The 22,889-nt window shown below is 27.7% G+C and overlaps 2 protein-coding genes across 8 annotated transcripts in view; one reads left to right on the top strand and one right to left on the bottom strand.

Moving 5' to 3' along the window:
* The window catches only part of wit (kinase protein wishful thinking), a 61,159-nt gene extending 46,865 nt beyond the window's left edge, over nucleotides 1–14,294 (bottom strand). For 4 of the 6 annotated variants that reach the window (XM_075362958.1, XM_075362959.1, XM_075362962.1 and 1 more), the window contains exons 1-3: nucleotides 13,845–14,294; nucleotides 10,574–10,655; nucleotides 1,895–1,992 (exon numbers count right to left, since the gene is read on the bottom strand). In XM_075362958.1, the coding sequence (XP_075219073.1) occupies nucleotides 1,895–1,992; nucleotides 10,574–10,625 (150 nt within the window). In that variant the 5' untranslated portion in view covers nucleotides 10,626–10,655; nucleotides 13,845–14,294. The other 2 variants (XM_075362961.1, XM_075362960.1) reach the window with 2 other exon arrangements.
* Nucleotides 14,295–16,262: 1,968 nt separating this feature from the next.
* The window catches only part of LOC142322852 (uncharacterized), a 133,117-nt gene continuing 126,490 nt past the window's right edge, over nucleotides 16,263–22,889 (top strand). For both annotated transcript variants that reach the window (XM_075361935.1, XM_075361934.1), the window contains exon 1: nucleotides 16,263–16,396. The gene's annotated coding sequence lies outside the window, so the exon portion shown is untranslated. The remainder of the gene's footprint in view (nucleotides 16,397–22,889) is intronic.

The following is a 22,889-nucleotide window of genomic DNA, read 5'->3' as shown; positions in this document are numbered from 1 at the left end:
CAATAAAAAAAAAAAAAAGAAGAAACTGACGATATTAATTAGTAGGCTGAAACAAATATTTGTTTAATATTTTTTATGAAAGACTGATGAATGCACTTCCAAGAACATAATTTTCAATGTAATAAAAATCTATCATTAAAGAAAGAAATCTTTTCCTTACATCTGACCACAAGTTTAATTATTTACTTAATATTAATTATAAAATAATCTATTACTTAGATTAAAGTCATAAAGTTAGAATTTTAATTCTCTGTCCACACTAGACACTGTTTTATACAGGTGAATCATATCTCATGAAACATTGAATTGCTTACAAGTTAAAAATTTAATTATTTTTCATCCTACAGTATCAAAGACATTCTGGATTGTAAATAAAAAAAGCACTTTCATATCAATTATTTGTTTCAGCCTACAAATTAATATCATCAGTCTTTTTTGATTTATTGGCCATTTAACAGGCTTTATTTCCTATTTTTTGCTTATCATTTACTTTTAACGTATTTCCTACATCCTACATGCTGAGTTATCTGTTTTATAGATTCCAGTTTTTGTCCTAATCTTCAGTTTACATCCTGTACAAATCCCCTAACAGCAAGTTAACTGAATCTGGACGCTTTAATATACTGTTTACCAACTTAGTTTTTCTCTACAAGATTCTATCTCAAATTTCTATCCTTTCCTGTTCATCTTAAGATTTCTTAAATTCAAATTTTATCAACGTATCTATTTTCAACATCTTTCTGTAGTAACACATTTCAAAGGCTTCTATCTTTTTCTTTCAAAACTATGTTTTATGTCCATCTTTCGATACCATAAAGCATTACAATTTAGATAAACATTTTCAATAATGTCTTTCAAATCCAAATTCTTAAATCTATAACAGCAGATAGATTTCATTTTAGAATGAAAGCTGTCTTTATTTGTGCCAGTTTGTCTTCAGTATCTGCTTTATTTCATCTATTCTTTCTAATTTTACAACGTACATTAAAAAAAAACATAACTGATATACTGTACTCCTTATATTAATATTTAATTCCTTATTTTTGTCCTCTCTGTCACATTTACTTTGTTTTCATCATCTCGTATATTTTCAGAATATAATTTTCTCTTAGCAGTAAATCTATTCTACTTATTTTCATCATCTTTTACTTTTACACGTGTCACTTGATTTTTGCACAGATTGTAAAAATCCCTTCTTTCCCTATATTGAAATAAAATTTTAAACATTTTATTCCATTCAGCATTATCCTATTCCAATTCTACAAATGGCCATGATTTACCTTTTAAGTCTATCCCTATTAGAATGGTTCCCCTTGTATCTACATTTTTTCTAAAACTGAACCGATCACCTAAAAAAACTGTGCTGTCTTTATTTATTAACTTTTTATTATCTTTAGTTAACAGAGGCATTAAGACTTATCTCTATGACATATCTCAAATTTTTTGTTTGTTCTTTCTTTAGTATGATAACAATTTTTTAAATTTTATTTATTTATTTTTCAGTTTGACTTTTCTCAGACATCTTTCATCTTTAGTTAGATAACTAAACTTAGCAACTTTCCTCTTGGGTTGTTATTCTAATTCCATACTTTTGCCTTCACATTAATTTTTTTCTGAATAGAAAATGAAAAGTAACAGATACCGACTACATCTTAGCCTAATTTTGCCACATATTCTTTATTTTCATCACAGTAACCTAAATGTTGTAAAGAATAACTCTTACTCTTAAAAATTAGTTTTGCTTCTGATCTTTCATTACAATTAGAGAAACCTCTGAGATTACCTCTGATTTCCTTAATTTTTGAAACAATTACTATTTTTAAATTTATTATATAATTAATAATCACAGATTATTAAAAACGTAAAATAATTTAATTAAAACATTTTTACTTACAATATTTTCCTGTGGTTGCTGAACTCCTTGCTCAACAGATATATGTGCATAGTTGCTATAAACTCTATGACAAATTCGTGCTTGCTCCTGCTGTACACCTACAATGATATGATTTCATTAAATAATGTATTAAAGTGAAACACATACACCTTTTTAAGGTAACCCCAGGAGCAGTATATTTGTTCATTATTTAGACTCAAGATTTCTATCTATATATAATAAAATTTACTTCCTGTTAATATAATTTTTTTTTCAGAAATTTCTGTTGTTTGCAGCAGTATAATTTGGATTAAATTTTAAATTGTAATGAGTTTTAATGAAATTGAACTGCTGCACCAAAATGTTTGTTAAAATTTACATAAATTTTAACAAAAACATTTTAAATAAAACGGTAAAACTATAAATACTGTTATTAGGTATATTCTTTATCAAATACTGAAAGTCATGATTTTAACTAGTTATTTATTATGTTTTTCACTAGAGAGAAGAGGTAATGCATTATATGTGCATTGTTTCTTTAAGAGAAGCAGTACATTATTTTGTTCCTTTAAATTGCTTGTCCTGGTCTTTCTTAAGGCTGTGATGCATGCAATGAATCTAGAGTAAGAGGCATTAGTCAAGGCCGTTTTTTCTGAGAGTAATGGTATTTTACTATACAGCCAATTCCAGTGGTGAACAGAATGAAAAACACAACTTTCCTCATCAAGCCCAATACAGAATGGTTGTTATCTTTAGAGTAGCTATGCTAGTTTATAGAGGGTCTTGCATTTCATTTGAGGTTTTATACAACCTTTTCTGTTGTTGCACCAAACAAAAACACTTACGTTACAGTTGATTAACATTAGATGAATTTCATTGAACGCCATTTTGAAGACATTTTTATAATACTATTAAATAAACAAATCTTTTACTTTGATTGGTACATAATAATACATTATACAGAACAAGTAAGGAATGGTTAGATATGCTACACAACTGATAAAAAAAAGAATTGCTCCAGCATCTGCCGGTATGGATCATGGAAATCGGCAGTAAAACCTTGGTCAGAGTATCATCACAAAATATAAATTAACTATAAAATAGAAAACAGATGTGATTAAAGTCCATATTAATTATTTAAAATATAAACAAGTAAAATATTGTTAAGGTAAATTCGTGACAGTACTAATTATAAAACATAACTATAAAATATATTCACAATTCAGAAGACATTATTGAAAATTATGTGAGCAACATCCACCATTTTTGAAAATTATATACAACATCCACCAAACATATGTTCATCCATTACATTTGTTCACACTATAATGCGTATTTTAATCTAATACAGAATGAAAATTACAATATAATTTTAAGAATAATCAAAATTATAATATTTAACACTGAAGAAAAAATTAACACCAAAAAATTTCAAGTTCATTTTTAATATTGGTATAATTTATTTTAAACAAATTTTATAGACTTCAGAAAAGCATATTAAAAGTTAAAAAACATTAATAATTACCAAGCTAATATTTACCTTATTTCTCAAATATGAAATATTAGCCAAGTTCTATAAGAAAAGGCATTAACAGTTGAAAGAAATGCATTAAATAAAAATTTCATAATGATGTTTTAATTTTTATATAATCTTTTTTATCAATTGATAGCTTTACATTATTTAATATGCATTTATAACGGGAGTCATTTTATTATTATTTAATCTAACATAATTTGTATCTGAGTAAAACACCAACAACATAATCTAACAAAGGATTCATATATTTGAAAAATCAGAAACTTAATTCAAAAAAGTCATCAAAACTGTCTAAATAAACGAATAAAAACATAATTCGACTTTAAATAAATGAACCACAAAACGTACAATATCTTCAACCAAAATAAACATTATTTGGTTGTCAATTATCTGCATATGATTTTAACTTTATACATTCTAAGCATAATTGCTGGCATTCTTTACATTTCCCTGGACTAGAGCATTGTTTATTACAACTGAAACTAACGATTAATTTTCTTCAATTTGAAATTGGCTAGCAGGATTTCATAAAACCATCTGAATGCCTATTTATTAATATATAAGTGCATTAAGAATATTTTTAACTAAATCAACAAAAAAAAAAAAGAAAGTAAATTCTCAATTTAACTAAATAATTTCTTTTATGTTTTTCCAAGCCTTATTTACAAACATATATACAAATTTTAACAATTCTTTTTTTTGTAGAGTAAGTTCCTCTAATGATCCTGTAGTAAGATGTTTCAGATTGTTTTATTTGAAAATTAAAAATTTAATTTTCTACACAAAAAAAAGACTGACATCATTCAATTTTTCGATGGTGTTTAAAGGAAGAGTGCTGTTGACGAAGAATGGATTTTTGTTGTAAGTGAAGGTGCTAAGGGCTTAAGATACCTTAGGAGAGAGTGATCTGGAGCACAAACTTTATAATATTTGATTTATTACTGGCACCTGGAAGCAGAAAACTTTTTTAAAATATTTATTTGAATAACCCAGTATGTTAATTTTTTTATTAACACATTAATTTTGGTCTTTTACTTTGATTTTCCACACTGTAATACAAATACCTTTGGTCCTCTAATGCGGATCTTTGTAGCGCAGTACAAGACTTATGGACCTTGTATACATGTTTCAATTTAAGCACTGTCTGCTGGTCAGCATGGGTACATTTTTAATTCTTATTTAGTGTTACTACAGTACTAACATCTCAGTGTTATTAAAATTAAAGTGTACAAGTCCCCTGTGTCCTGGTCTCGCACTGACAATTTTTTATACATCCTGGAGACAAGTACCACAGCCAAATATTATAATTATTTGTTTTAAAAGAATATTTTACTGGCTGGAATAGTGTAAACAATAGAAAAAGCACAACAAAAGAGATGTCATATATCAGTTTATATACAAATAAAAAATGCATTATAACAATACAAATGTATTATAACGTGCGGAAAGAGGTCATATATTACCTTTAGTGATATTCTTTACAAAAAAAAAAGACAGCTGAGATTGATATTTTACATTTTTACTTCCATTATAATGTTTAACAAAAACAAAATAAGTTTTTTTTTTTATAATTAATTTCTAATTTCTCAAAATTAGATTTAAAAAAAAGTAAAAAAGGGACAAAGTATAAATTTTCATTCAATATTATTAATAGGTATGAAATGAAATACACATATAATATTGTGAACATTTTTTTTTTAAAAACACTAAGTAATTTGTTTTAAATTACAATAAACTACAGAATTTTTTACTTACTACTGCTATAATTACAGATCTGAATTTTTACATCAAATAGGATAAGCAATAGAGTTATTGGCCCCCTTAAGGAATTCATGTTTATAATTTGTGTACCAGTAACATTCTAACAATTTTCATTATATGTTTTATAAAAATGATAAAAAAAAATTACTGACAACTCTTCTATAGTACTAAAACCTATTTTAACATTATATTCTTCTATGCTATATTTACTTTTAAAGCTTGTAAAGTAAAGATCTATTTTCATTTATTACAAAATTACAGTGCTGAATGTCTGCTGAATATCAATAAAAACTGCTATTTACAGTGTGGGCAAAAAGTCCCTTTACATGTTAATAGCATAGCACAGTTAAACATATAGATAAACACTGTTATGAATACAAAACAATACAAAATATGGTATATCTTTTGTATTTTTTTAATTTATTTTTTGTGCTTTTCTGTTGAGCAGATTGACTCCTTATTTCCCGTCATAAGCTTAGTCCTGCACATGTCACTTCTGTTAGTGTGAGAAGGATGTGACAGTCTCAAGTTAAACCATAGCAGATACAAGTGCTTTCTCTGTTGAGGAGCGTTTGGTGGCTTCTGTGTGGGTTCACGAACATCAGAACACAAAGAAGACATTTTGAAGGACTTTGCTGTGCGGTTTGAAAAACCACCGTCATCATACCAATGTTATTTGTATGGGGAAAGAAAACCTTTGCAACAAGTGTTCTCGATGCACCACATAGTGGAAGGCCTACAACTTGCACTGAAACTTGTGTTGCTGTGGCAAAATCTATTGAATGATCGCCGATGAAATCAACCTGTAAGCAGTCTGCAGAATTAAGCATCCTAAGAACACCTTGGAACAACAAGTGCATGCATGTGAAATGCTGCTCGCATGCTTCCCACATGCAAATGATCAATAAAACATTATGTTCTCTGATGAGTGTGCGATTTATTGTAGCTCACAAATCATAAGTCTTTTTTTGGGCAAAAGACAATCTGCACTTTTATGAGGAAATTGAGTGCAATCTGTCGCATGTTATGATTTGGGCAGGAATATTGGCAGATCATCTGTTTGGACCATATTTATTTTATGGTTCTTTGAACCAGCACAGCTATTGTCATATGATTAACGCATGGTTGTTTCCAATATTATTGGCAAGAGGAACAGCTGACACCATTACACTTCAACAAGATAGTGGTCCACCACATTTTGCTTTTGAGTGTCTGCACAAGGCTAAATGAACTATTTCCAAACTGCTGGATTAGATGTGGATCACGAGACCTTCCAGCACCATTGCCATGGCCTCTACGAAGCCCAGACCTCACCACACCGGGCAATGTGCACTATGGGGAATAATAAAAGAATATGTTCGTAAACAACAAGACGTGAATAACTGAAAGACGGTGTTGGTATGGCATTTGAAAGGATCACCCCTGATATGCTGCAGTGAATACACATAAGAACATGGCGACGCATCAACCTTTGCATCGAACATGGAGGGGTGCACACTGACATTATTGATAAATGAACTTTGAACCTTTGTAACAATGTTATTCCCAATACATGTTAATGTTAACCAGACATAAATTTAGAAATATACTGTTTTTTTTTTTTTTTACAACAATGTTTATCTACATATCTAACTGTACTATTAACATGTAAAGGGACTTTTTGCCCACACTGTATAATGTAATGAACATATTACCACTATATCAACTATTGACTTCTATGATGGAATGATAGTGTCTCAGCCCTTCACCTAGAAGATTCTGAATCTAAATAAATTTTCATATCATATTTCCAACCTTTGAGCAAATACAATGAATTCATCATCTACATAAACAAAAAATTATATCACCTGGCTCTTTTTAATTTCATGGTAAGTTAATGTTAAGTATAAAAAAAATACAGCTGAACCTAGTATTGAACTGGTAATACATCACTAACATTTCTACAAATAACATTTCTGACAAATGGGACTGATAATTTTGTACTACTCCAATCAGTCTGTTGCCTTATTTTGACACACTGTCATTTCCCACTTATATGATTTTATCTAAACCACTTACTGACTGCATCTGCTGTTGCTGGCAATTACTGTCTGCTGTACTTATTTTCCCAAATTTGTATATTCTAGATTGAAAAATTATTATTAAGTGTAGTTGTACAATACAATGTTTGCATCTGAACTGATTGTACTGTGAATATTGAATTTACTACATAAATTCAATATTAGGAAACATTCAAAATATAAAAACAAAAGCCAAAAAGCTAATGTAATGCAAGAAAATGTGATGTTAAAAAAAAATTAACATCTAAAAAAGCACACTTGCAAAATGCTATCAGTGATTATAAAATAAAAATAATTGTTGGCTAAAAACTACGTGGTACTGTCTTACAATCTCAGTTGAAATTTAGGCAGTTAGCTTAAAACAGACTTAATCTAATCAAATAAACTAAATTAAAAAAAACATAATTTACCTATAAAATTGAAAGTAATGTAATTGGACATCATTTTTATATTTAAAATTATAGATAATAAAATCACTTGTAAAGATAATAATATCACTTATGATTATTACAAAAAAACACAAACTGCTACTTGATGTATTACCAATGATTTTTTTTATCCTATGCAGCATATGAATGCAGTTTTTAAAGCAATAATTTTCAGATAAATCCTGTTACTAGTTAAGTCTGCTACTTAGTCTGGAAACTTATCGCACAGAAAAAAAACTTTATCTATTAAAGATATAGCTGAGTTCAATGGTTTAATTAGAAAAAGCCATTAGCAACATTCAGAAAGAATAACAAAAAATTTAGCAAAGACAGCAATTCAACCTTACTCTGGAATAACACAGGATCACATAAAGCATGGAAAAACTGCACAATGCTTGCCATATAAACAGCATTTCCTGGAAACTGATAACAAAATGTTATTTATTAGAGAATAAAGTTTTAAAAAGTCTGTAAAGAAAGTTGTATGATATAACTTCCCAACCTTAACTTATGTGGAAATATTTACTGTGGATTGAAATATACAGTGGATTATATATTTGATGTTCTGTGTTGCAATTGGTGATCTTGCGACCTAATGATGAGGTACTTGGTGTCTTATCATTATTTATGTAAAATAATTGCAATTTTGAATACTTTTTATATTCCCTCGTGAATACTTTTTATATTCCCTCGTGTTTATTTTATTGTTACTGTATGTATTGTATTTATGTTGTTTTATAAGTACTTGTGCCATGTTGCCTATTGTCCTCTGGAATGTAAGGTTTTGTGCAAAAACAAAATAGAAACAAATAAATATAAAAACATTTCGTACTTTCTGTACTGCACACATTATGTATACAAAATAATCTGTTTTTACAGTGTTTTCTGTACATAATTTTTTTTGTTTGTTTTAAAACAAAAAATTACCGAGATTATGTAGCTTTGAAATATCTCCCAAAGACGTACTATTACAAATCTGGTTTATCTGAAATGGGTCTTGGCCTATCAATGAATCCATTGGGTAAATGTAGTTTTCATGTATTGAATATCAACAGGGGACCAATATCAAAAAGCATCATAGAATTTTAAATGTATTAAAAGTATTTAATAAATTTTTTATTAAAATTTTTTTTTTATTATAAGAATATTTGTTACCCCCAAATTTCAGTTTTCTTCAAGGCAGGGGATGTTTCTACATCAGTAGAAAGTTAATGGTATATCTTGCTTTCATGAAAAAAATTTTCTTATCCAATCCTATATAACAGGTACATATAATTAACTGGTCATGGGTGAACTACCTAAGTTAAGAGTTGAGTAGTCTAGATTGTGGGTTAAGCAAACTTTCTACTTTCAACTGGGATTGTCTTAAATATTATCATTTAGGTTTTACTCCAAAATTATTTTTGTTTTATAATCACAGGTAGAAAGTCTCTTTTTGTAGCGTTTTGTGACAATTTTCTCTTTAGTTATTAATTGTTATTGTCACATTTTTTTCTATTTATATTTGGTGCTTGTTTTGTTATATGCATTATGTCTGAGATGTCCCTGAACCCCTAGACAAATATACACTCTGGACTTAGTACATATTTTGAACAGTTGTACTTAAAGATTATTTATACAATGGATCTATATATGCACCAATGCACTGAATGGACAAAGTTATGTGTCTTCAGATCCTTCTCAGTACATTTCAAAGGATCTCTGGAGTTATGATTTGAAAGGCTTCTTCCACACTTACATAATTCTTCATTCATTGAATACTGACAATGAGATATATTGGCCTTGATTATTTTTCACAATGAGTTGTCGAGTGTGGTAAAGTCAGGGCTTTGTGGTGGCCATTACAGTGAAGCTGACAGTACTTGTGAACCACAGCAAATTCACTGGCCTGGAAATTGTTCATTTAGGGAACCATGGACTTGAAGGGCAAAATGAGCTGAAACCCCATTTTGCTGCATCCAGCAAATATATATTACATAACAACCTTTTCTTGAAGTCAAGGTAAAATAAGAATCACTATTAATATACTTAAAAAAAATATGGTCCAAAGAAGTATTACGATAACATCCTAGCCCATATCACAACAAAATGTAGATTTCTTTCTAACTCAGGCACAAAATGAGGATTCTCTCTAGTCCAGAAAACCATATTTCTGGTTCCTGAATTGCAATAAAATGCAGATTCATAATAAAACAACACTTTTGTGCAGTACACATATTTGGAAATCGTGCTAATAAAGCACAGCAGACTGTAAGTAATGTGGTGTACCATGTCTTCACTTGTTAATTCATTCAAAAAAGTTAGTCAAAGTGGTTTCATATTTATGCCTATTTAATATCATCATGTATTGTTGACTGCGGTATTTTAAGTTTGGCTTCTTGTTAAGGAATAGATTTATTTGAGAAAATTCAATCAAATCGGCAACAGCAACAGATGTTTGCACTAGTGCCCATCTTCTTTGGTCCATTCATTTCATTACAAAATCTGTCTTTAATAGTGAAAGAAGCAAATGCATGCTTCTCCCAATCAAGCATTGTTTCTTTATGAGGTGGGTCCCCGTTAAAATATTCACTAAATGTATTCATTACTTGTGGTATTGTATGTCTAATGCATCGTCATTTGAGAACCCAAACACTTGTACCAACTACTCTTCAACACTGTAACTGCATCCACTCTTATCAGCCTTAGCCTTGCAACTGAAACAAGAGTGCGAGTAAATGTCTATAAGAACTCGAGAGCAAAGATACCAAATGCAGTAAAGACTTTTTTTAGGATCAAATACTATGTAACTTTCAAAACAATAGAAACATTTTTATTGCAAAGAGGGGTACAGCGACTTCTGGGATAGCAAGAATGCTTCATTACAAAGGAAAGAAATATAATAAATAACAATTAACAGTACTGTCTAACTTACTTTTTTCTGTTGAAAGCAGAACAAACCAAAGTAAAAGAAGTATAGTAGCCATGGAGTAACACGTCAACCTCACTGCATCCTACTAAAAACAAAAAAAAGTTAACATCAGCAAAATAATTAATGAATCAGATTCTGTAATTTATTGAACCAAACACTTATGATAAAAAAAAAATCTGTTAGTTAAAATTAAAAAAATATTAAAAATGATATCCCAAAAATATTATTAACTGAATACAATGGCATACAAAACTACGGGATCCTACTGTACCTATTGGTATTTTACTGGATCCTACTGTATTTTATAGGAAAGCAGGAAAAGAATACTAAAAGGAGGAGAGTACTGCCAAATTATGGATGAATCATCTTAAATAATAATAATTAATTATTATACAATACTAATCATTCTGTTTCTAGTATTAACATTTTGTTACTACTCATCCAGTATACTCACATTTTAGCAAAAAAATAATCAAAAAATATAACTTTTTCACATGTTGTGAAAAAAAATGATAGAAATTGCAGAAAATATACAACCATTTTAGCTGTTTAGCTGCAGTATAAAACTGAATATAAATAAGAAATATTTCAAACAAATAAGTAATGTCTATTATAAATACTCACAAACAACTACGTGAAAGAGGATAATTTATACTGATAACAGAATAAGAAAGAAATTATTATGAAGCAAGTCTTGCCTTTGCTGAAGCAAGGCCCAACTATTTGTACTCAAAAATATCAACAAATTTGCAAACTCACATAATAGTATGTAGCAAGTATTATATAACAGTTAGTGTGTTTATATAATTCTCAACATGATCATCAATTTGAAAAAAGTAATCATAATCAGCAACCAAATTATTGTAATGGTTACCCTTGCAAATACTCTTTACACAACATTTATGCATAATGGTATAAACAACATAATAAATAAATATTTTTAGAGTGATAAATAATCCTCTGAAAATTTAGTGAAAATAATTTTCATCATAAATAATCTACTGTAACTTTTAAAGGACGTCCCACTAACGACACGAACTAAATATCACCCAACATGATGAAGTATCAGTTTGTTTTTATCACCCTGATATTCATCATATGAATAAACATTTCATGACTGTTTTATTCGGTCAGTCCACCGATCTGGATTAAAATAATTCTGATTTGGAGTCCTCTTGGTCATTTCTGTTTCAAAAATACTAATAAAATGCAGAAGACTATAATGCAAACTTAATAAAACACATACTGTAAAAACAGTAGTGAGCCAGAAATAAACAAATTAAACTGTAGTAACTGCAAAAAAAAAAATTATATCAAGCTGAATGCAAATTTACCTATAGATACAAGTAATACATACAGACACACTACATATAACATTATCATCTCTTGTGAATTACCTCATGGTAGCAAAGTACATGCGTATGCGCACACACACATCCACACATCATTAATCACAACATGCTATTTTATACACAGATTATAAAAAGCTTGATTTCAAACATACTCTAGAAATATGAAATTACAAACACACCAACAAATTTGACCAGAATAATCAAAAAATTTGATATGGGCAAAAACAATAAACACTAAATGAATAAAATATATTATAGTTTAAAATTTACTAAAGGTTTCCAAACCATTTTAAAATTGGCACAGTTAACAAAAGGGCCATTAGTAACTCCACTGAAGAAGGTGCTGCTTATTAATTACTAAAGGCTTCTTAGAAAAACTATTTCAATAAAAGATAATTTAAATATAATCTCCAATCAGTAAAGAAAGAAAAAACAACTTTAGATTTTCTTCCAGCAGTGTTCCACACTATTTCAGTGCATCTGGATAATAAAAATTATACATTACAAAAAATTAGTCTACTGAAAATATCATTAGTCTAGTGACAGTTTAAGATATTTAATTTTAATGAAGTATTCTAGGTTTAACTTTAATTTAACTTTACTTAAGGGCTTTTCATATATAAATGTTTTCATATCCGGTTGATTACATAGATGTAGTGCAAGAGTATTCATGGGAGAAAACTGATTTTTTTTTTAATCAATTGTTGGTCAATTAAATAAAATAATTTAACACAACAGTGTTTAAATTTATGGTATAGATTACAAACAAAATGCATGTTATGATCATACAAGGATCAATTTATGCTATTATAACCAATTTTAAATAATTATGAACAAAAATGTATCAACCCCTCTCTAATACAATTATATTTAAAAAACTTTTGTTTATTTTGAAAGTGAGTTGCATAGTTTAAATTTATCACATTTCTTTACATTGTCAGATGAACAAATGTGTGCAAAAATGGACTGAACAGTAAACCTGAAATTTCTTTAATAACATGCTTTAACCTTCACCTACAACTAATAATACATAAAGCTGTTAATATATGAGGGAGGATATATTCACTCATCAATTAGATAACAATAAAGCATGTATTACTTTTAAAGGTGTTCTATAACAAACAACTGTTATGCATTTAACATCTCTTACTTGTATGAGTACCTTATTTCTATATCTAACTTAATCAAAGTTAACAGTGATTATCAATAGAATTCATTGAACAATGTAAACAACTACACTGTAAACTTCAACTTCAGTGTAAAAAACTTCACTACCAAGAGATTATATCTAATAAAATTTGTAAAACAGAAATTTCAAACAATTGAAAATTGTTTTAAAAAAATCATAGTTGTGAGTACCTTGTGAAAATTTGCAGAATAATCATCACTGTTTTCCATTTGTTCATAATGCTCTTAAACCATACCAAATTTTAATGATAATAAATTTTAATTTCTTTCATGATCTTATTCAAATAAGCGAGTGACCAGCTATGAAATTTGTAAATATTTACCTTTAACTATAATAAAATATAAAAGCAGCAGTAATTCTTAAAGCGGCATGAAAGTTTGTACAGAAAATTCCCATTAAAGAGCTCCTTCAAAATTGAATATAAGCTAACTTACAATTCAAAATAAAAGAAAATTTGGAAAGATTTCATGTAAATTTATGGTATAGATTACAAACGAAATGGACGATATGAACATCGTACAAGGATCAATTTATGTTATTATAACCAATTTTTAAATAATTATGAACAGAAAGTATCAGCCCCTCCCTAATACAAACTTTGTGATGTCCATAATAACAAAGTTGAAAGAGCAAATTTTTCGAATTCGATTCAATGACTGAAAAGAAGACAATACTCGAAATCTTAAATAAGGTTAATAATGAGCAACATCTATGATAAATCTTCGCTACTTACAATACTCGGTGGTGAAGAGGAGAATTAAAAACGAACATTTTCACTATCATTTTTTTTAAAATGCATAATTTCTAATGATAAAGACGATAAAAATCACAGTAATCAAATACAAGTCTAGTAACAAATAAAACAATCTACTGAAATATTAATAACAAGATGCAGCCATTTTCGCTGATAGGCAAACGCTTTTAACGCAAAGATCTATCTGAAATCAAGTATTTACTGGAGCAGCACACACGGATACATTTATACAGCCATTTTTATGACTGAAAATAGAGGTATTAAGAACACATCATATTCATTTGACAGTTATTAGAAATAAAAGAGCAAACGTATAACTGCAAACTATTATGAAAAACCGTTTAATGATGGATGTGATGGCTAAAGAGGAAATTTAGTATTTATTCGAGTACGAACAACAAATTTCAATTATCATGGCGACATTAGGCCTACTCTATCACAACAAAGTCTTGTCATTTACAGAGCGCAGACGCGTTACTAGCACTTCATGGTTGCCAATTTTTACTGAAGAGTAAAAATATTGTATTGTTCGAGTAGAAGTTGAGCATTATTGTATTTAAATAATTCGTACACTTTACAGCGTTTTTAAGCATAATTACTACTTAAGCTCAATAAAAACCGAAGTAACGTATCCGAGAAAATTCTTGTTCTGCAGCCGAAGCATGAGTCGAATTCTAGAAGTAAAAACAGTTTTCTTTTTTTGTTTTTTTTTTAATAATGTCATGGTAGACTTGAAGCGCGAAGTTACAAATGAACTACCGGTATATTTACGCGCATCTTGTTTACATTTTGCGCATTTTGTTTCAACATTTAAATTCTTTGTTCGCTAATGTCATTGACAGAAAAGTTTAATTTGTGTTCATATGTGTTTTGTTCACAAAGACTTTGAACATTATTCTGGGTTTAAAATTTTAACAATTAAATTATTTACCTCCAGAGAAATAAAGAGTAATTAGTACGAATAAGGCGAACACATAACAATATTTAACCTCATTATTAAACAATAATAAAAAAGGACACAAAGTACTTGAGTATTTTAAATTTGTTATTTTTCTCATACATGAACTGTAACCATTTTTTTCCTGTTTTTACTAATTAGTTATTTATCCACCGGATTTCTTCTTCTACACATTATATATTTTTATTGTTACTATTCTACTGAAGAAAAAAAAGGATAATTAAATAAAAATCTAAACTTAAAAACAGTAGGACGTACTCAGAGAACAAACTCGGAGAGGCATCTGGAAAAAGTCTAATACTTTCAACAATTGAAAAAAGCGATTTAAAAGCATCATAGTAGAGTTTAAATTTCTCCAACAGTTTCCGGACTAATTAATGTCATGAATTAGATACTTTTTCGGTATTTATTTTAATGATTTTTCTCGTGAGCATAATTGTCATTACTGCTCATTGCTGGACACCCTTTCAATAAAGATAGGAACTTTTTTTGCATTGAGTCTCAACTACAATATTCAGTTAGTACATAGTTTCATAATTTCATTGAATGACCAAATTAAAAAAATGTTTTGATCGAGATAAAGATTTCTATTAAAAACTAATACGAATCTTTTTTATTTGTTAGGAAAAGACACAATCACTTGAAAGTGCTTCAAGAAAAGGCAGAAAGGCTTTTACAATTTTCTAAGTTTACGTGAAGTGACTGTACTTTCTTCTACTAAATCTTCCAGATTTCCATCCGTTTTAACTGAAGTTTTTGTTTTCTTCACAATCCCGTTGTTAATTAAAATTATCCAAATATATACGTGACGTATCAGTAACAGCTACCAAAATACGTCGTTCAGCGAAAACAAATTTACTAACTTTACTGAAAGCTGAAATAATCTTTGGAACATTTTTTTCGGTACCGGAAAACGGATAATTTTTTGATGCATAATTTAGCATAATCAGATTTTCTAAAAATAAATTAGAATTCTCAAGAATAATTCAGAAACATTTTTTTTAGCATTCATTGATGAAAACCTTGAGAATTTTTAGAAAAATCCGAAAAAAATAACCCTCCCATCATCAATAAAATTACATTAACAAGAGTTTTACCGTCTTAATTATGATAATAATAAAAATATTATTCTATTACTTTGAGATATAATGATGCAATCCTAAGATAATTCATTAAAGTTTGAAGTCTTTTTATAAATCAAATCAATTAATGTTGAATTTAAAAAACATATATATGAATCTTTATTCTTTATAATCAATCTGTTTGTAAATTTAATGTCATTTTAAACGGATTAAATAATAAAAAACAAAAAAAGAATACGCAATTTTATAAAAAGTACGATACTTTTATACATCGATGTTGCCGTTCTGAATAGTTCTGACTGAAGTCCATTGCCCTCGAAGATCGAAACCAGTTGTAAACTATCATTCAGTACCGGTTCGTCGCGGATCTAATAGGCATCATTCTTGTTCAAAGTTTCGGTCGTCTTAAAAAGTTTATTATTTAAAAACAAAAAAAAAAAAAAAAAAACTGTGACTTAGTTATTAAAAAATATATTGATTGCTAATGTAAAGTAAGTGGAAAAGCTATTTATTATAATTAATTATTATTCTATCTGTTTTTTTTGTAGCGCCAATTTATTTATTGTTTGTTGATTTACTCACATAAGCTTTTTTATTACAGCGTAAAAACGAATAGTTTATTTATAAAAATTAATTGTAGTATTGGTAGACTGTATTTAAAAAAAAATTACTTGTGGAATAATGTTTTGAGTTGGAAAAGAACAGCATTTAAGCTGCATGGATATTGGGGTTGACCATTTTGTAATGGTAACGGTAACAACTGTTATACTCATTTTTGTACTATTTTTTTCTTTCTATGTAAATTACGGAGTAGTTTAAAATAATCTATAAAAATTAAAATAAATAGATTTATTTAGATTAATATAAAGTGAATTTATATATATAAAGTCGGTCAGATAAGGGTAGGTATTCTGCTGTTTACCAACTAACAAACAACTGCTCCAGCATTTATTTGATGAGATTAAGGAATAACGTGTAAAAACTACGGGCAGGACAAAATCATAGAACAAAATTTATTTAAAAAAAAATAGTATATAAAAATAAATTTATATATACGAAATTTAGATAATAAAATACGTACAACCAAACGCAGGTTATTACTATTTTCAAAATTTCTAATGTTATTTTATTAAATAAAATTCCAATAAATTTATTGGTCTATAAAAAAATATAATTTCTCGTAGGCCATTTTTATCATTTACTGATAATTTTCACAAAAAGCGAATGAACTTTTTTTTGCTTACATTATTGATTAATTTTAAAAATATTGATCGAAGGGATTTCATACCCATTTGTTGTCACGTTCTGACTATAAGAATCCATTGAAAAGAATATCGTGAATGAATTGTTATACTAGTGAAATATACGCGTGGAAGTACGTGTAGAATCTTACGTGGAGTTCACGGGGAATGTACAGGATTTCGTAAAACTTTCTGATTTGTCAAAAATAATATTTTAAGAAGGGTTACATTCTTTGGTAAAATTATCAATACGCAACCGTGATCGGTGAATTATTATCTGTCCCTAGATGGTTTTACCAGTTTTAAACATCTCTAGAGTATTAAATTCTATAATAGAGACACATGTAAATTATCTTTAGTTAGAGCTGCTTTCTATAAGAGTAATGATTTTTACTGTACGACCAATCCTAAAAATGAATAGTGTGTCGTTTGTAGAGCTGAATATTAACTGCATTTTAATGGGCTTGGCACGCATCGATATGCATACATTCATGAAGAAGGTAATGAACGGGAAACTACTCTAAAACTGTATTTTCTTTAATAAGTTTGGTACTGTATACTTGTTAATCTTGGGAACGAGTGTCATTTTCAGGAGTGACTAATATCTTATCTGAGTTCACCTACAGCATTACGATTATGGTATTTGACATACATAGTGTAAAAATAAAAAATCATTTAAAAGTGGTAATGAAATTAGCGAAATAATGTATTATGGAGTATTTAAAAAATTATAGAACATGATACAATTTTTAAGATGTTAAAAAAATGTTTTATATTACGTAAGAATTTGTTCGACGAGGATACATAAAATTCAGGGTTATTCGACTAAGATTATTAAAAACAAACCAAATGAACTGAATAATGTTGTTTTTATTAATAAAAAGTTTTGATTTAATTTTAAATAATCTATAAGTTAATGTAGCAGAGAAAAATTAAAGTACAAACTATGTAAACTATTTATTTACGTTTTTAGTAATAAACGTATTTATTTACCGGTTTTTAAAATTGACTACATAAACATAATACAGAACTGTTTAATTAAAAAAATTAAATTTTAAATAAACCGAATTAAAAAAAACACAAAAACGATTATATGTAAATTTAAAATCAAATAACCTCTAGAAACAACTTTTTTGAAAAAATCTATTTTGAAGAATTTTTTAAATAATTAAAAAAAAAATTATTAATGTCTCATCTTTAATTAGGCTTATTTATTATAATAAATTAATCGGCAGTAATTTTTTTTATACATGTTCGGTATGAAATTTAATAAAAAAGGATCGAAGTTATTTTTACTGAAAAACTAAAAAAAAATTGACGATTATTTATCCAGATTTGTAACGTAGTCGAAAAGTGTTTAGCAAAATTCCATTCCAAGTATTAACGAAATGCTGTAAAACAAAACCGCTTGTATTACCTCAAATAATAAAATTTGATCCGATAAAATTTTATCGGACAAAAAGTACATGTACTATTTTTCTATAAGGTGAGTATCATTAGTTTAAGCTAACTCAAAAAAAATAAAGCGCGTTTTTTAAAATGGTATTGTAGATTTAATTTTGCGCCACTCCATGAAGTTTATTTTTTTCCTTGGATAAATAGCCAGTTGAATATTTTAAAAGGTTTTTAACATGTTTTAGCACGTCACCTTTTTTCAAAAAAAAAAAAAAAAGAAAAGAAAATAGTTTCATCATTAGGTAAAAAAAAAAAAATAAATAAAATAAAATGCATAAAACGTTATTGTTTTATTAATGTGTACTATATAAAAGAAATAAAAATAATTTACGGTAATAAAAATGTAATCTGTTGCTTTACACTCGCTGTCCCGGTATTTCTTATGGTTGTAAGATGTAAGAGTTGCTCTCTCTAAGAGTAGTGATATTCAGTACACAGCTTAAGAGAATGAAGGTTACATACAGTTGTAGGTCTGAACATCGCTCGTATTTTAGTGAAGTTGGGATGAAGATATGCAACAGTATATTTAGTTCGGTAAAGAAGGCAACAGGAAAACATCTTTACCTATTAAGCCTGGCGTTGGATGCTTATTTTTAAAAAGATGATTGCGTCAATTTGCGCGTGGCTTGTATCATGTTGGGTCCGTTACGGTTACGATCCTTAAAATACACGCATATATAATTAACAAAATAATTTAAAGTTGTTTCAAAAGAATACTTCATGCATTAAAGCTGTAGCAAAAAGGACTTAATAACCTATGCGACAAGGTATAGATAAGAGGTGACAGTTATAAAAATTAATTCTATAATTTAAAATAAGGTAATTGTTTTTATTTTTTGAATTCTGTGGTTTGGCTCACTCGTGCGTAATGTTTACTGAAATTTAATTAAATTTTTTTTGTTATTTTATAAAATAATTAGCTTTGAAAAAAATGTAAAAACTATTTTTTCTTAATTAAACTTTTAAGATATTTTTTCAATAAATTTTTCTTTGATTTGAATCGGCGTTTATTTAACAACGACGTTGAACAAAGATTAGATTTTACATTTGTAATCTAAATTTTTGTAAAACATACACATTTACGTGTATGTTTTACACAATAATTCATTTATAAGCTTTGAATTATTGTTCCGTATATATGAGCTATTGCAGAAAAGTTCTATATACGAGAAATTTGGAATGTTGTTAATTTTAAATATTAATCTAAAAAAAAATATTAAATAAATTTCATTCGATTAAAACATATTACTTAAAAAATAAGCGGTAACATAACTTTTGTATTCTCATAGTAATTTTAGTACCAAATCCATTTTTATATAAATATGAACGGATGCTAGAAATATTTCATTTATCTCATTTACGTAATTATTTTATGAATAATAATAACAAAATAAAAAATAATTATTACAACTAATGTTAGAAATAAACAAAAACTACTAGGTTGCTAGAAATTAACGAAAAAATCCATACTACAATCGATCTATATTAAATTTTGTCAGAACTATTATCAAATAAATTATTACTAGGAAAGGGAATCATACGACCTTTTTATTATAACATTTTTTAGCCCGAAAATAATTGTAAGGATTTAACTACTAACAGTTTTTTTAATTTACACATTTTTAGGTACCCGGTTTCATTCATTCACTGGTAACAGACGAAGAGTAAATTAAATTTTACATTTAAAGAAATTTAAATCATCCTATATCCAGGATCACTCCCGCAACTGAAACGAATTGTTTAATACCTCTTTATAAAAATTAGTCCATACATTCTTAATTACAGATGTAAAAACGTGTGTATATATAGAGAATCTAACAAATAACCTCCTTCGCGTGTGTAGTCGGGTGAAACGTATTTAATTAAATATCTTCTTTTTTTTTAATTGAAGCTTCTTTTATAAAATGTACTCATTTTAAACAAACATAATTCTTATGCGTGCGTGAGCGTATATTTATATGTAGTAAAGAAAAACGTTTTTCTTTTTTCGTATAAGATTCTTTAGCAGAAAAAATGTGTTGTAAATTTAAAAACCATTTTTAAAATATAAAAAAAACAAACTAGCTTTCAGCGGCAGTGCTTTATCACTTCTTAAAATATGTTAAAAAAAATTATACGTATATTAAAATACACGTGTTTACCCTGTTGGTTGTATGACAATAAAAAATGATTAAAAGTTAATTGTATTTCAAGTAAAATCAGAATGTTCTGATTATGTATATTTTACAAGATGTAGATTTTATTATGCTTTATCATAAATATTATTTAAATATGCAGTTAAATAAAGTATAATCAATTTGTATTATTTTATTTATTAATTTTATATTTATTATAAAATATTTCTCCAAATTATTCATTTATTTTATTCTATTTATTAATCAAGTGTTTTAAAAAATCATTTTATTGATGGACTTTAGACTTACAACCAATATGTTTTATATATACACTAACATCCCCTTCGCGGCTTCACCCGCGATGTATGGTTACATGCGTTTTCTGTGGGGGTCAATTTTTAAAAAATATTTTTTACTAGGTAACCAGAGGCAGGTGCAGCCAATCGCGTCGCTCATACAGTAATATTGGCAGTGGTTGTATCGGTTCAGCCACTAAACCATACACCGTCGCAGCCCTTAAAAAAAAACCGAAATTCAAAAAACCCCAAAAATTGATTTTAGATATTTATCTGAATAGTATCTGCAAGCCCAAATTTACTGAATAACTCGTTTATTATAGTCGGAAACGGGGAAAATTTGTAATCATTGTTCAAGAATTTTTACCTTCAGTTATTTCAAGATCGAATTTCGAAAATCTAGAAATCGGTTTTTACGTATGTACCTGAACATTACACACACCAAAAATCAAGTTGATATCATTTGTTACCGAAAAATTTAGAAAAATAGTAGTTTCAAAAAAAAATTTCAAATTTATTTTAATTTTTTAAACTCGGAATTTCAAAAAATATACAAATCGGTTTTTAGATATTTACATGAAGATTACACACACAAAAAATCAAGTTGTTGTCTTCATTTGTTACCGAAAATTAGAAAAAAACTAAATTTCATTCTTATTCCATTTTTAACACTTTAAACTCGAAATTTCAAAAACTCCTTTCTTAGTAACCACTTAAACCGTAAGAAGAAGATGTATACAAATTTTCATCAATTTATCTTCGGTACTTTTTGCTGGGTATTGATTATGAATCACTCACGACAAGTTATATATATATATATATATATTTGTATTTTAATTCTTGTCTTAAAAAAAATTGATGATGATGTTAGTTAAAAAAAAATTTTGGTTAAAAAAATTATTAAAAAAAAATTCTTACATGGATTTTTTGCTAAAGACATAAAAAAGTATATATTTTTGTTACAAATTTTTTTATTGTTACTAATAAAAGCTATTTTAAAAACCATAATATTTATTACATAAATTTATTCACTAATGTTATTAATTTTTATTGTATGTATGAAAAAATCGCGAATGAGGAATGGAGAATTTATTAGGGCGAGAGTATACTTTTGAGAGGGTTAAATCGAATAAAAATTAATTCTATTCGTACATGTTTTTTAGATTACTAAAAACTATCACTCAAAATACAGAAGGGGAATAAAAGTATTGAACAATATTCTAAAAGGCTATCCCTTAAATTTCGAGTATTATACATTATTTTAACTTTTCCTTCTTTAAAAATCAATCGGCTCAAAATCCAAAAAAAAATATTTTTTAAAAAATGGTATTTAATTAGATTAGGAATAGTTTTTAACCTTATTCCAGGAATAGGTGTCCTGTACTTCTTTTAAAAATCTTTACTATTTTGACCTATTCCTTAAATTTTTTTTAATATCTTTTTTCTAAATAAGGCGATTTAATGAGGTACCCTGTAAATCACAAGGGTAGGAGATGATTTTTTTTCAATTTTTTATGTTATTTATTTTGTTCAGGTAGCAAAACCTCTTATCTTTTTAGATATCTAAAATTATATTTGATATTATAGAAAAAATACTTTAGGACAGGGTCAAATTAATTAAAATTTTATTCAACTTTCTTCTGGTTTAACAAATTTATGTAGAAAATCTATTTAATACTTTTTTCGTAAGGATGGAGTTCAATTTTAAGCTCCTTACAAATATTAAAAAATTCAGTAACTTCGTTGCATCCCTTTATTTTTTAAAATTTTACGAATAATACGAGATTACACGTTTTAGTAATACTAACCGTGAATAGGTAACAATTAACAATACGAAATGTAATCGGTCTGAACCGTGCAGTTATTAAAAATAATTAA

Source organism: Lycorma delicatula, chromosome 4, assembly GCF_047948215.1.
Source record: "Lycorma delicatula isolate Av1 chromosome 4, ASM4794821v1, whole genome shotgun sequence".
Lineage (NCBI taxonomy): Eukaryota > Metazoa > Arthropoda > Insecta > Hemiptera > Fulgoridae > Lycorma > Lycorma delicatula.
The sequence above is the reverse complement of the archived record's forward strand: the minus strand, read 5'-3'. Positions and strand labels throughout refer to the sequence as shown.